Raw genomic sequence first — 15,604 nt, 5'->3', positions numbered from 1 at the left:
CCGGTAGGGCTATGAGTCCATTCTACCATGGGTGTAACGGCCTTTTGGGCCTTGACTAGTGGCGCCTCTCTAACAGACATTTGCAGAGCAGTGGGCTGGGCAACTCCCAACACCTTTGCGAGGTTCTACAACCTCCGGGTGGAACCGGTTTCGTCCCGTGTAGTGGCACGCACAAGCAGGTAAGTCCGGGAAAGCTGGCCGGGTGTATCGCTTGCACATAGCACCTTTCACCTCCCCTGAGCTGAAGACGTGCACCTTTAACTCCCAGTAGTGTTCACAAACTGAGTTCCCTGGTTGACTTCCTCCGAGCCCTGTGGCAGTCGAGTTTTCAGAGAGACTCGCTGCCGGTCCAGTACACGTGCTAACTAAAACCCTGTACTGGGGTAGGTGCTCCGCATGTGGTGGTTCCCCGTAGGTAACCCCATGCCACGTATATCTTCTGCTAATTCGTTTCCCTGTTGGCAAACTCTGTCTTCCTCGGGCAGAGGCCCCTCTGCCCCAGCCTCCATGCTTGTAGTAACTCCTCCCCCATAAGGTAGGACCTACCATGGGACTTCACCACATGGCATACTTCCAACATAGCTCTGCAAGACCATGTGACATATTTCCACTTAAATACCCCCCCTCTCTGGGTGAGGTGTGGTCTCCGCGGTGTCCTCCCTTTGGGAGGGACACCCCCCCCGATTAGACCTGGTCGGCCCAGTCATATAATCCCCCTTTTGTTTAGGGAGAGGAAAAAAAGGGGATAAGAGGCCATGACTGGGCTAACCCGTCTCTATCTTTTGGGTAGTCGACTTGTTCAGCCAGTTGTGGCATTTTGTATAGGGACCCCTACATCGACATCGAGTGAGTGACAGATAGGGAACGTCCTGTTTACTTGCGTAACCTCCGTTCCCTGATGGAGGGAGTGAGACGTTGTGTCCCTCCTGCCACAATTCTGAACTACCTGCTGAAATGGCCGGATCTTGTCTCGGCTCCTCAGCATAAAACTTGAATGAGTGGTTGCATACCAGCTCCTTTTATACCCGTATGTCCGGGGGAGTGGTATGCAAATACCACTCGCCAATTTTCATTGGCCTTTTATCAAAGACAAGAGGTGCCTCGGGCTCCCAAGAGTGACCCCTAGTGTCACTACATCGACACAACGTCTCGTTCCCTCCATCAGGGAACGGAGGTTACGCAAGTAACCAAGAGGTTTTTTTTTTTTTTTTTTTTTTGGCAATTTCAAGCATTGTATAGCCTTCATTCCTCAAAACAATTTGACTGACTGATGAGTTTCTAGAGAAAGTTGTTTCTTTTTTTTTTTTTTTTGCCATTTTTGACCTATTATTGACCTTAAAACGTGCCAGTCTATTGCATACTGTGGCAACTCAAAAACAAACACAAAGACAATGTTAAGCTTCATTTAATGAACCAAATAGCTTTCAACTGTGTTTGATATAATGGCAAGTGATTTTCTAGTAGCAAATGATCAATTTAGCATGATTACTCAAGGATAAGGTGTTGGAGTGATGGCTGCTGGAAATGGGGCCTGTCTAGATTTGATCAAAAATTACTTTTTTCAAATAGTGATGGTGCTGTTTTTTACATCAGTAATGTCCTGACTATACTTTGTGATCAGTTGAATGCCACTTTGGTGAATTAAAGCGACAATTTTCTTCCGAAACAGCAAAATCTGTACATTATTCCAAACTTTTGGCTATTCCAAAATAGTTATACCTTTTGCGTTCCCAGGTCAGTTTTAACCCAGGCATCAACTGTGGCTTTTCACGTGATATTATGATGGTTTTTTTTACATCTATTCATTAGATTTTTTTAATAAATACTTACTTACATTTAGTCTCTTTCTCATGCTCGTACACACACTTTTTTGTCTCCCAAGAGGATTGCATTTTGTTATTAAGTATAGTAGATAAATATCCTGACCTATCTACACCTGTGAGTGCTTCCCTAAATCATGACAAATAAACTTCATTGATATTTGGAAATAACATCATTTTATTTGAGAAAAACAGGGAAAATAAAGAGGCTGGAGTTTAAAAGTATTAGGAGTTTTGAGAAAATATTTTAGCATCCAAAATGATTTATTTCAGTGTAGCTTATTTGCAGTGTTGGGTGTAATGCATTACTAAGTAATTAATTACTGTAATGAAATTACTTTTTCCTTGAAATAAGTAAAGTAAGGGATTACTCTGAATTTAATTACAGTTACTTCTGATGTAATTGAGATAAATACTTTACAGACTCTAGAGCAATTCTATATAAAACAGAAGTGAATTTAAAATCGAAGTTTAACATCTAATGTTAAAATGTATGTTTTCTAATTTAACGCTGCCCCCTTAAATTCTTTGGCCAGTTCATGAATAATTTATTTGATTTTATATGATTTATTTGAAAAAATTGAAAGAACAGTTTCATGTCTATCCTTATATTTTTCATCTGGTTGAGGTTGATCAGGGTTTTAGAAAGTAATTAGTAATAAGTAATGCAATTACTTTTCAGACAGAGTAATTAGTACAGTTATATAATTACACTGTAGAAGATGTAATTAGTAGTTAGTAATTAATTACTTTTTAGAGTAACTTACCCAACACTGCTTATTTGTGCCATCCTGAGCTGCTTTTGATGCAAAAAAAAAAATAGTTAAAATCATTAAAATTCATAATCAATTCATACATATTATTTTTGTAATTAAATTATTTTTATCTTAAAAAATAAAGTGGATGGAGATTGGAGTCTTATGATTTTTTTAGAGCATTTTAACATCAAAAGTTATTTAATTCAGCATCTTAACTCAGCTCGATCTAGTTTTGATTAAGAAGTTAGAAATAATTTAAATATATTGGCCTATAATTAATAAAGTCATAGCAATCAATTCTCATTTATGACATTTGTTACAAATATTCTATAAAATGCTGAAAATAAAGTGGTTATAGCCACTGCACAATACGGGATGCCCATCAAATGAACATGCGTATCATCAGCACATCATGTTTCACAGTATAAATAGTTTATATAGTTATAATGAGAGCAGTCTTGTTTTGTTTTTTGAGCTGCTGTTGTTTTGAAATCTTTGGTGCTGACATTACCTCGCCCAACAAACTCTGACATGAGCAGATCCTTGTTCAAGGCCAGTGAGCTTTTGACAATTGGTGGAACAGGGGCATACAACAATAACTGGGTGGACCTGAAATTCAAAGGGGTGGCACCAGCCCACCCAGCCCCACCTGCGGCTATGCCAGTGCTTGAGTCTGGTGTCTTTTAGATTCATTGGCTCATACAGATTTGAAGGATATTCAGTGTTCCAACGTCAGCCATATTGCCCATCAGATATTCCTTAAATAATGTATTGTACTCATTTAGTGTATTGATTTAAAACCTGTTAAGTGTTATTATGAGCCCTGAGTTAACATGAACAGTGTTTGGACAGCATCACAGTGGTTGGGGAAAACATAAAAAAGTTTTTAAAAAGTTTTGGTTTTTTCTTGCTAGATTCATTGGATGCTACTGAGTACATTTACACCTGTTCTGTCAATTTATATCATTATATTTACACAAAAAACAAACAAACAAAAAAAGAAACATTAAATGTAGGTTAAAAATACAACTTTATCATTTTTAATATTCTTAAACTGAATGTTTGACTGGACATAATGTGTTCAAAGTGCTGAATCACAGTTTTTGTTTTCCAGGTAAAACATTTAATTCATGGAGGATGTCAGTCATCTGGACTTCAGTTGCAGTTGTGTTCAGTGTGATCGCTGTAATACTGATTGCAGCTTTTATTCATAAACACAGAGGTAAAATTCTTGTATGATTTCACATATTACATGTAGTTAATTTGAGTAAATGGGGAGAGCAGGGCTAGTTGTAACAGTTTTTACTGCAGTGACTTTATCTACAAGGTTTACCCACCTTGAACTTTTGTGTCAACATGGCCCATAGCTGAGCATGTTGTTGATGGGGAACTTGCCACAATGAAAACACATGATGCTGACTTAAAGTAAACAAACATTTTCCATAATTTAAATACTGTACATCAAACCATTGTATTGGCCATGACATTTTTTTTATTAATAAATTATTTAAATTGACACTATGTAAAACAGCAACAAATAATTGAAATAAAAATATAATGATCTCATTTGGATGACTGAATTAAAAAAGAAATGAATCAAAGTTTAAGACAGAAGTGTTTGAATTCAGCATGAAAAGCACTGCTAGAGAAAACAAACATTGATGTAATTGTATGTTTGACTTTAAGTTAATTTTTTACCTGCACAATAAAATAAAAAAAAAATACAAATAAAAAAAAAAATCATATTTTAATAAAAGACAGGAAATTAAATTTATTTTTATCAAATTAATCGAAGAAATAATCGAAGATTAATCGATTATCAAAATAATCGTTAGTTGCAGCCCTAGTTATATTTGATTTTACAGCAACTGAGTTTCATACACTGTCTAACAACACATTAGATTTACAATATGAGAATACGAGAATGCAAGAGGGTCAATTTTTATTTGACTTTATTAAGTTATTCATTCATTATGAATTATAAAATCTGTTTTGATCCACAAAATATTTAATTAACACACACTGAGTGTAGTTATCATTAAGTAGAATGGGTCATATTTGATTTCACAGATTTTCAGATGTATAAACTATCTGACATCTTGTTTTTTTATATTTGATTCATTAGGTTAAATCAAGAAGAGGAGAATTCAAGAAGGTGATTTTTATTAAATTTTTTTTATTTTTTTTTTACAGTATATGACTATTAAGTTATTCATTCATTATGAATTATAAAATTTGTTTTGATCCACAAAAAATATAATTAACACACACTGTCATTATATTTATATAAAATGTGTCAATTTGATTTAATATATTTTCAGATGTATAAACTATCTGATGTCTTCTTGGTTTTTTTTTGTTTTTTTAAATACATTATATTTCTTTCATTAGATTTAAACTACAAGAACCGGAGAATTCAAGAAGGTGATTTTTTTATATAACTATTAAGTTATTAATTATGGATTCTTATGTCTGTTTTAATCTACAAAATATTTAATTACACTGAGTGTAATTATAATGAAGTAGAATGGGTCATATTTGATTTCACTGATTTTCAGATGTATAAACTATCTGACATCTTGTTTTTTTTTATATTTGATTCATTAGATTTAAACAAGAAGAGGAGAATTTAAGAAGGTGATTTTGTTAATATAACAGATATTATATTAAGTTATTAATTCATTATTAATTTTAAAGTATTTTTTCACACAATATGTAATTAAAACACACTGTGTATCATATAAACACATGATTCAAAATTAATTCAAGGGCTTGAAGATGTTGCCATTTGGATTTTTTTCTGCTGAATTTTATCAATATTTTCTCAAATTAAAACACAGAAATTGTTGTAATTTTTCTTTTATGTTTGTTGCTGTTGTTACTTTGTGCAGTGAAACAAAGATGTAATTTAATACTCTTTTCTCTTGTCCTTATTCTGAACTTCCTTCAGAACTCAATCAACATTTACAGAAACAGAAGATCATTATCCCATATGGTGAATTTGTTTTCATGTCTCTATATGTAATTATTAATCTCATTATTGATCTGAAGAGGAATTCTATTATGAACTCTGTTTAACTCCAAACTTTCTGTCTGTATTTAGTGTTCACACTTTTCAGAAAACATGCAGGTGAGTAAACAGTCCTCATGTCATAAAGTGTTACAGAGCTGCAGGCAGTAAAGGAGATTCTGTAGTTTCTGAATTTATCCTGATGTATGATCACTGCAAGGAAAATCTTTTACAGAAAAACATTTTTTGAAACAGTTTGGTAGAATGGGAACTGTCGCTGGGTGAATGGGATCAAAAATGTATGGAACACAAAATAAATCTATACATATAAACATGTCTAACTGTAAATAAAAATAAAAACGAAAGAAATATAAAACAATGCATTTATTGTCACATGTTAAGTTAGTGATCTCTCTGATATCTACAGGTATTACTGATATTCTGCAGTGTTTTGATTGTTCTGTTCATGTTTATCACCTGTGTTAAGTTATTCTCTTGTTGTTGTAACTCCTAGTGTTGATTTGATTCATTTAAGTGATTTATCTAATTAATTGTCTCCATGAGGTGTTTTATTATTATTATTATTATTATTGTTGTTGTTGTTGTTGTTACACATCATTAAAGCAGAATAATCTTTTTAACAGTGAATGTGACTCTGGATCCTGATTCAGCTCATCCACGTCTCACTGTGTCTGATGATGGAAAACAAGTGAGAGGTGGAAAGACACAATCAACAAAAGTGAACAATAGAGAAAATGAGCAAAGTGACACATTTGATAAATATCTTGCCGTCCTTGGAAAGGAAGGATTCTCCTCAGGGTGTTTTTACTTTGAGGTGCAGGTGACGGGGCAAACCAGATGGGATTTAGGAGTCACCAGAGAATCCACTAACAGGAAGGGGATATTTGATCTGAAACCTGAGACTGGATACTGGACTGTGCAGCTGAGATATAGAAAATATTGGGCTTGTGATTCTGAATCTGTCTCTCTTTCCCCGAGTGTGAAGCCATGGAGGGTGGGTGTGTTTGTGGATTATGAGGAGGGTCTGGTCTCCTTTTATGATGTGGAGGACAAGTCTCATATCTACTCTTTCACTGGTCAGTCTTTCACTGAGAAACTGTATCCATTTGTTTGTTTAGGTTGTTTTTGGAATGAAACCCCTGAACCACTGATCATCTGTAATGATTTCTAATGAGATGAATTTACAGATGAGTGTATTTACAACAGCAAAGATGACAAAATAAAAAAATGATACATTTTCAGAAAAAAATACACTGTTTAAAGTGCAAAGCTGTCATTGGAGTGGTACCCTTATTTTGGTATCATATGTGTTTGAACAAAAACAAAAAGGTACACTTTTTCCCCCAAAGTGGAACAAAAATATAATTGTACATTTAAAGGCACACAAAAGATCTTTAGGGTATAATTATGTACCCAAAATGAGTAATACATTTTATCAATCATGATATTGATTGGACACAACTTGTAGATTTGTATGAATAACAAATCTTTAAAATGCAAAACAAATGAATACATTAAATAAATGAGTACATAAAATAAAAATTGTATAAATGTTGAATGTTATAAGTAAATATCTTGTATTAACCGAAATTAAGATTAAGACTGAACTAATGCTAATTTCTGAAATCTTATCCCGCTGTACTGTATTGTCAAACAAGACGAAGTCAGAAAAAGGAAACTGAGTGGAGAGGTCATGAGGTCTGAGCGTGAAGCAGAAAGCCCAAGAGAGAGTTGAGCAGATATTATATTCTAATTTACAGGAATCAATATCCAGCCCAAAACATGCATAGCATATTCCCTTAAAAAGATCTGATGTTTGTCTGGATTCCACTGATGTTAGTAATTGTCTCTTATCACTAAATAATTATTAAAAATGTAAATTGTTTTTCTTCAAGGTTACTTAAAGGTGCCAGTAATAGACCTTACACATATGAAGTACTGTTATGACTCTGTGGTATTTTGTGTGTGTAACATTGTTGGAGTTTTCTATCTGTGTTTGTGTGTAGTGTGCTACTTCCTGATTGCTGTTATTCAAGTACAGAAAATTATCTGCACAGTTGTGTAGAATTAGCTGCAAAAATAAAGGGCATTTTGTTGTGGCTTGCTTCTGTTTCACAAATTTGTTCAGTTTCTTTGACTAGTTTAGTGAACACTAGGTGGCGACAAATGAGCGTCTTATGTGCAATGAGTGAGTCATTGAATCATTTTGATGTTCACGACCAAAATCCAAAATCACGACCAAAATCACGACTTTATAGTATTTAAGCATTATAAGAACAAAGCAGATCTATAATTTCCGTTCAGTTTTGTGAACAGCCGAGAATAACAATTCTAATAGTCTAATAATAATACTGAGAATCAAAAATGTCCTTACCTTTCCTTTCTTAAAATTTGCATATCAAATCTACTGACTTCAGTAGACAAGAACAAAGCAGATCTACTGTATCATTTTCCTACATTATTCAGAAAAGACTGCAGGATTTAATCTAAGGGCATGCACAGAAATCAAACAATGTTACATTTTCTCTTAACAGTTTACAGTTCATTGTGTTGCAGTTGTTTGTATCGTGATAAATACATGTGTGAAAATAAAATCTATTTTAAAATCATAAGAATCATCATGAGTAATTATTTTCATGTATTTAATACAGGAAGAGTTTACAAGAAATTTTACCACAGATTTTAAAATAGTCCTTGTGCAGCGGGGGTGTGGTCAAGCATCTCTCCGGAGAGAGAGAATGCGGTAAGGGTGCTTACACCTGAGCCAAATTATGTCTAACACCTGTCTCTAATTTCAGTGAGCACGGGGAGAGCGGCATAAAGAGGGCCACGCAGCACTCAGATGAGAGAGAGTACCTGGGCACTAGAGACCTGATTGTGAAGCCAAGAGTTTATTATTGTAAAGATGAGAGTTTATTTTTCTGAAGTTGTTGTTTATGTATAGACTGAGTTATTGAACACGGTGAGAGCCCTGAAAGAGTGCATTTGCTGCAGTGGGGAAATAAAACGCTTACCTGGACCAGAAAATCTGCTTCTCGCCTCATCCTTTAACTGAGAAGTCTTACACTGGTGCCGAAACCCGGGAAAGGTTTGAAGATGGACAGAAGTTGCCCCGTAGAGTCCTCCCAGTTGGCGGAGATCCTCCAAGCCCTCGCCAGCCTACATCAGAACCACCAACAGACATTGCTTGAGCTCCGACAAGATCAAGACCGCCGGTTTGTCGAGCTCATGCATGCTCAAGCCGAGGACCGGCAGGCGATCCGGAGCCTCCTCAGCCAGGGGGCATCCTCAGCCGCGACCCCAGACACTCCCACGCCGTTACCCCCGCCAGCATTACAGAAAATGGGGGCGGCGGACGACCCCGAGGCCTTCCTGGATTTGTTTGAGCGGACCGCCGAGATCTGGGGCTGGCCGCTCGGCCAATGGGCAGCCCGATTGATCCCACTATTGTCCGGGGAAGCCCAGCTCGCGGCTCAACGACTGCCAGCGTCGAGCCTCCTGGCCTACGGAGATTTAAAAGAGCCATCTTGCAACGGGTTGGTCGCACTCCGGAGGAAAGTCGTCAACTCTTCCGGAGCTTGAAGTTGGAGAGCTCTGACCGCCCGTTTGCCTTTGCCCAGCGGCTCCGTGACGCCTGCCGAAGATGGCTTCTAGCGGGGTATCGCGACGTCCAGGGAATTATCGACCAGGTGGTACTGGAACAGTTCATAGTTCGACTGCCAAAAGGGAGTGGGTCCAGTGCCACTGCCCGGCGTCGTTGGAGGAAGCTATCTGACTTGCGGAGGACCACATGGTGGCGATCCTGATGGCGGAAGATCCCTCCTACATTTTCTCTCCTCCCTCTGTTTCTTCCCCCTCCCCTCTCTCTCTCTCGTCTGCTCTCTCTCCAGGTCCCGTTCCTGCCCCACGCAGACGAGGAGGACCTCAGCCCCTGAGACCAGTTCCCCGGGTGTGGGAGGCGACACCTTCCCCTACTCCAATGCCCGCCACTCTCCCCCTCAGGGGGGGCACCCGCCGACGCAAGTGCGGGCGTAGCACCTGGGCCGGCCTGCTGGAGGTGCGGAGACCTGAGCCACTTCCGAGATCAGTGCCCTCTGATGGAGCTGGGGATGGTGGTGCGGGTCTCTGACCTCCCACAGGCTGCCCCCGACCGGACCGGAGCTTACCGGTTACCAGTAAGTGTCAAGGGGGGTACTCACCAAGCGTTGGTGGATACCGGGTGTAATCAAACCACTATCCACCAACACCTGGTTCAACCCGAGGTATTGGTCACAACCAAAACGGTGAAGGTGAAATGTGTACACAGGGATATTCACAAGTATCCGGTGGTGACCCTGACAATTAAATTTCGGGGGAAAAAGCATAGAGTGGAGGCTGCGGTTAGTTCCCGCCTCACCCATCCGCTGATTTTGGGGACTGATTGGCCTGATTTTAGAGTTTTATTAAAGGGAATTTGCGCGGATGGGTCCTGTATGAAAATAGGGAGATGTGTGATGTGCGATGCTCTGGCAGGGGAGGCGGAGCCGGGGCCGTCCTCGACAGCTCCACGTCATGATGACGAGAGAGGGGAGAGGCTGCAGCCCCTCCCCTTCTCAGGGAATTCCCTGATGGGGATTTCCCTTTGGAGCAATCACGAGACGAAACCCTCAAACACGCCTTCGACTAAGTGAGAGTCATCGATGGTCAACGACTCCAGCCTGACATTGCACTTTCATACCCCTATTTTGCAATTATAAATGAGCGGTTGTATTGAGTGACACAGGACACTCGGACCAAAGAGGATACAACCCAACTGTTGATTCCAAGGAGCCGTCGGGAAATGGTATTCCAGGCGGCTCATTATAATCCCATGGCGGGTCACCTAGGAGAAAGGAAAACACTGAACTGTCTAATAGCCCGTTTCTATTGGCCGGGCATTGGTGGCGATGTCCGCAGGTGGTGTGCGGCATGCCTCGAATGCCAGCTGGTTAACCCACCGGCCACCCCAAAAGCGCCATTGCGTCCTCTCCCTCTGATCGAGGTCCCCTTTGAGAGAATTGGAATGGACCTCGTCGGGCCATTAGAATGGTCAGCACGTGGACATCGCTTTGTATTGGTCCTAGTGGACTATGCAACACGATATCCGGAAGCAGTGCCTCTTCGCAACATCTCAGCACGCAGTGTTGCGGAGGCACTCTTCAAAATAATCTCCCGGGTGGGGATTCCGAAAGAAATCCTCACTGATCAAGGCACAACATTTATGTCACGAACACTACGCGAACTGTATGAGCTGTTAAATATTAAATCGATTCACACCAGTGTATACCATCCTCAAATGAATGGCCTGGTGGAATGATTTAATAAAACCCTTAAAAACATGACTCGTAAGTTCGTGCACGATGATTCCAGAAATTGGGATAAATGGCTCGACCCCCTGTTATTTGCAGTACGAGAGGTCCCGCAAGCCTCCACTGGCTTCTCCCCATTCGAGCTGCTGTATGGGCGACGCCCACACGGCGTGCTTGACGTATTGTGAGAGGCCTGGGAGGAAGGATCTTCAAACAGTAAAAATGAAATTCATTACGTTCTTGATCTTAGAGCAAAACTCCACACCTTGGGGCAACTAACACAGGAGAATTTCCTCCAAGCTCAAGAACGACAGCGCCAACTGTATGACAGGGGAACTCAGCTAAGGGAATTTGCACCGGGAGATAAAGTGCTTGTATTGCTTCCCACATCGAGCTCTAAATTACTCGCCAAGTGGCAAGGACCCTTTGAGGTCACACGACGAGTGGGAGATCTCGATTATGAGGTTAAACGAACCGATAGAGGGGACGCACGTCAAACTTACCACCTCAATCTCCTGAAATTGTGGAGGGAGGCGGTTCCTGTGACGTTGGCTACGGTAGTTCCCGAGAAGGCGGAGCTCGGACCAGAGGTGAGTTCAAAACATAATCAGTTCACCCCGGTCATTTGCGGAGACCACCTCTCACCGAGCCAACTCGCGGAGGTTGCTAGGTTGCAACAGGAGTATGCAGATGTGTTCTCCCCTCTACCGGGACGTACAAACCTCATCCATCACCACATCGAGACCGAGCCGGGGGTCGTGGTACGTAGCCGCCCCTATCGATTACCCGAACACAAGAAGAAAATCGTTCGGGAAGAATTGGATGCGATGCTTGATATGGGGGTAATAGAAGAATCCCACAGTGATTGGTCCAGCCCAGTTGTTCTAGTGCCTAAGAGCGACGGGTCTGTGCGATTCTGTGTGGATTATAGAAAAGTCAACGCGGTGTCTAAATTTGATGCATATCCAATGCCTTGCGTTGATGAGTTGCTCGATCGGTTGGGCACTGCTCGTTTTTATTCGACATTGGATTTGACGAAGGGTTATTGGCAGATCCCCTTGACACCAATTTCCCGTGAGAAAACCGCCTTCTCCACACCGTTTGGATTACACCAATTTGTGACTCTTCCGTTCGGTTTGTTTGGAGCCCCAGCTACGTTTCAGCGTCTCATGGACCGAATCCTCAGACCGTATTCAGCTTACGCCGCTGCCTATTTAGATGACATCATTATTTATAGCAATGATTGGCAGCGGCACATGCAACATCTGAGGGCGGTTCTGAGATTGCTGCGCCGAGCGGGACTCACAGCGAATCCGAAGAAGCGCGCGATTGGACGGGTGGAGGTATGGTATCTGGGGTTCCACTTGGGCCATGGGCAGGTGCGTCCCCAAATTGACAAGACAGCGGCGATTGCGACCTGCCCGAGACCCAAGACCAAAAAGGGGGTGAGACAGTTCCTGGGGCTGGCTGGCTATTATAGAAGGTTCGTACCTAATTATTCGGACGTCACCAGCCCACTGACTGATCTCACTAAAAAGGGGGCTCCAGATCCGGTCCAGTGGACGGAGCAGTGTCAACGGGCGTTCACGCAAGTTAAAGCTGCACTTTGCGGGGGGCTGCTTTTACATTCACCTGACTTCTCTCTCCCTTTTGTTTTACAGACAGATGCTTCAGACAGGGGGCTGGGGGCCGTACTCTCGCAGGTGGTGGAGGGGGAGGAGCGCCCGGTGCTGTACATTAGCCGTAAGCTCTCGTTAAGGGAAACTAAGTACAGCACCGTGGAAAAGGAGTGTCTCGCCATCAAGTGGGCAGTCCTCACACTCCGATACTACCTGCTGGGGCGGGCCTTCACCCTCTGCTCGGATCACGCCCCACTCCAGCGGCTCCACCGCATGAAGGATACTGATGCCCGGATCACCCGTTGGTATCTGGCTCTTCAGCCGTTTAAGTTCAAGGTGGTCCACAGACCGGGGGCGCAGATGGCTGTCGCCGACTTCCTTTCCAGGAATGGGGGGGGAGTGGTAGGCAGGCCGGATGCCGCCCCGGCCTGAGTCGGGCGGTGGGGATATGTAGCAGCGGGGGCGTGGTCAAGCATCTCTCCGGAGAGAGAGAAAGCGGTAAGGGCGCTTACACCTGAGCCAAATTATGTCTAACACCTGTCTCTAATTTCAGTGAGCACGGGGAGAGCGGCATAAAGAGGGCCACGCAGCACTCAGATGAGAGAGAGTACCTGGGCACTAGAGACCTGATTGTGAAGTCAAGAGCTTATTATTGTAAAGATGAGAGTTTATTTTTCTGAAGTTGTTGTTTATGTATAGACTGAGTTATTGAACACGGTGAGAGCCCTGAAAGAGTGCATTTGCTGCAGTGGGGAGAATAAAATGCTTACCTGGACCAGAAAATCTGCTTCTCGCCTCCTCCTTTAACTGAGAAGCCTTACAGTCCTCTTATATTTACCTGAATTGCTTCAGAATTGTTTAGAATAATTTCCAGACACTGCTGGTCCACAATAATCGAAATATATTTAATATTATATTAGCGTTGCCCTTTTAGTGTCACATGGCATCCACTCAATCTGGATTGGTGGCATATGATTTGTGGTCAATGTGTATTTTAATAATAATAATATGTATACTTTATATACACTAGGGGTGTAACAGTATGAGATTTTCACAGTATGATAACCGTCACAAAAAATACCACGGTATTACAGTATTAATGTGTATTACTAATATTATTAACAGTTTAATATTTAGTTGTACAATTAGTTACATTTTGACTTTTAACTAATTATAACTACTTCTAACTGCTCTACTGCCATTTAATTGTATGTCATGCTGCTAAATATTATTTTTGATTTGATTATTTTAAGACTTAAGAAATTGAATTTAGTAAAAAAAAAAAAAAAATCTGTCTCTAACAATCTAACAATCTGTATAAATAAAATATAATAAAAATATCAGCTGAAATGTAAAAATACTTGAAAATCAAAGTCAGTTCTGTTCCAAATTATAGGTCATGTGGCATAGTGGTTTTGAGTGACAGGCATCAATCATTTCGACATACAGTATAATGTTGATATTTACACTCGTTTACATTTATGAGAGAGAGAAAAAAAACGTACTTTTAAGCATCTCTTCAGCATGAAACAGTTCAAATGGGGCAGTTTTCAGGGTGCGTCGCCTCATTTCAACACATTCAAAATATACAGTATATAAGATATTAAAATGAATAAATGACTATTTTTCCAGCGTGTTGTATTAATTTTTATTTATCTAGCACCTCTTATTTACTTTATATACCAGTTCCTATATATTGTTATTTACACAGGGCAAATACACTATTTATCAAATCTTGTTTTATTACGTATCATATTTTAATGGGGATATAATTACAGCTGACAGTTACGTAAGCAAACAAGGTTTGAACAAGATCAGATTGAAGTTCATGGCTGTTTAACACTTCTGTGTACAAATTTGAAGGTTGCTTATTGGATAAATACAGGTAAACATCATAATATGTGACTACGCATTACTTTATGGTGAGCTTATGACCTACTAGTTAAGTCTTGCCTTAAGAACAGGTGGTGCAACCAAATTAAGAACTAACTAGTAGTTACTAAGCCCTTAGTGTGAACTTTACATCCCAACTTACGTAAGACCTTACGCACAGCTGGTGCAACCCTACCCAGGTGCATTGTGTTGTTTTAATTGTGTTGTGGCTTAACTTATTTGTGTTGTGAACTTTTGTTTTCTTTGCAAATTTTTTTATGTTGTGCACCTCTGGGCCACCGTAAATAATACTTTCTTAAAGTAATCTGCCATCCACAGCACACAGAGAATGGTTTCAGCCCATTGTTTATCACCTATAAGGGAGGGGCTGTGACATCACTTCCCATGGTGAAAAGAGAAAGTAAAACTAAACAGGCAGGTCTAATGCTGGATTCTTACTTTGTTCTTGTAAGAACGTAATATAAGCAGAATTTATTCAGAGACTCACAATTATTAACACTCACTGAGTTTAAGGTAAGTTGTGGACTAATTGAGATTGAGAAGTTGAGAAAGACTTTTCCTGAACAGTGTACGTCAAGCATGAATGTCAATTGAGGACAGGTAGATGTTTTCAACATTTAGCTTGAATGTAATTATTTTTAATGTTATTTACTTTAAACACCAGACTAACCAGTTTTCTTTTAACAGAAAGTGATCAAAGTTGACTGTGTGAAATAGTCAAAGGTAATTTGGCAAAGGTAATATTGTAATATTTTTTTTCTTTATAGCATTTGTGTCCTTCAGAGATGATGTTCATTTATACGACTCTACTGATTATCTGTGGATTTACAGATTCAAGATCAGGTAATATTTTTGCATTTTTAAATAGAGATTATTAACAGTTGTTGGAAATGGAAGAGCTGATGTGGGGGAGGACAGAGCTTCTGTTTTACATAGAAGAGTGAAACAAGGAAGAGTGTTTTTTAGGAAGGGTATGTCTCTATTGCAGGGTTATGAAAAATACATTAAAGAGATGTAGCATAATGAAGGGAAAAATTATAATTATTTAATGTTTTTCTGTTGTAAATCTCAAGAACAGTTTGACTCTGTCTGATTTAAAAGAATAGTTCACCCACACATGAAATCTCTCACCATTTACTCGTCCTCATGTTGTTCC

The 15,604-nt window shown here is 40.1% G+C and overlaps 2 protein-coding genes across 9 annotated transcripts in view; both read left to right on the top strand.

Annotated features, from left to right (window-relative positions):
* Positions 1 to 6,309, top strand: part of LOC127450273 (butyrophilin subfamily 2 member A1-like) — a 36,694-nt gene extending 30,385 nt beyond the window's left edge. The window contains exons 5-9 of the mRNA XM_051714239.1: positions 3,693 to 3,800; positions 5,186 to 5,215; positions 5,529 to 5,573; positions 5,682 to 5,708; positions 6,233 to 6,309. Coding sequence (XP_051570199.1) covers positions 3,693 to 3,800; positions 5,186 to 5,211 — 134 coding nt within the window. The 3' untranslated portion in view covers positions 5,212 to 5,215; positions 5,529 to 5,573; positions 5,682 to 5,708; positions 6,233 to 6,309. The remainder of the gene's footprint in view (positions 1 to 3,692; positions 3,801 to 5,185; positions 5,216 to 5,528; positions 5,574 to 5,681; positions 5,709 to 6,232) is intronic.
* LOC127450223 (butyrophilin subfamily 2 member A2-like) overlaps positions 1 to 15,604 on the top strand; it is a 145,373-nt gene that overhangs the window by 78,593 nt on the left and 51,176 nt on the right. The window lies entirely within an intron of this gene.

Source organism: Myxocyprinus asiaticus, chromosome 13, assembly GCF_019703515.2.
Source record: "Myxocyprinus asiaticus isolate MX2 ecotype Aquarium Trade chromosome 13, UBuf_Myxa_2, whole genome shotgun sequence".
Taxonomy (NCBI): domain Eukaryota; kingdom Metazoa; phylum Chordata; class Actinopteri; order Cypriniformes; family Catostomidae; genus Myxocyprinus; species Myxocyprinus asiaticus.
The sequence above is the reverse complement of the archived record's forward strand: the minus strand, read 5'-3'. Positions and strand labels throughout refer to the sequence as shown.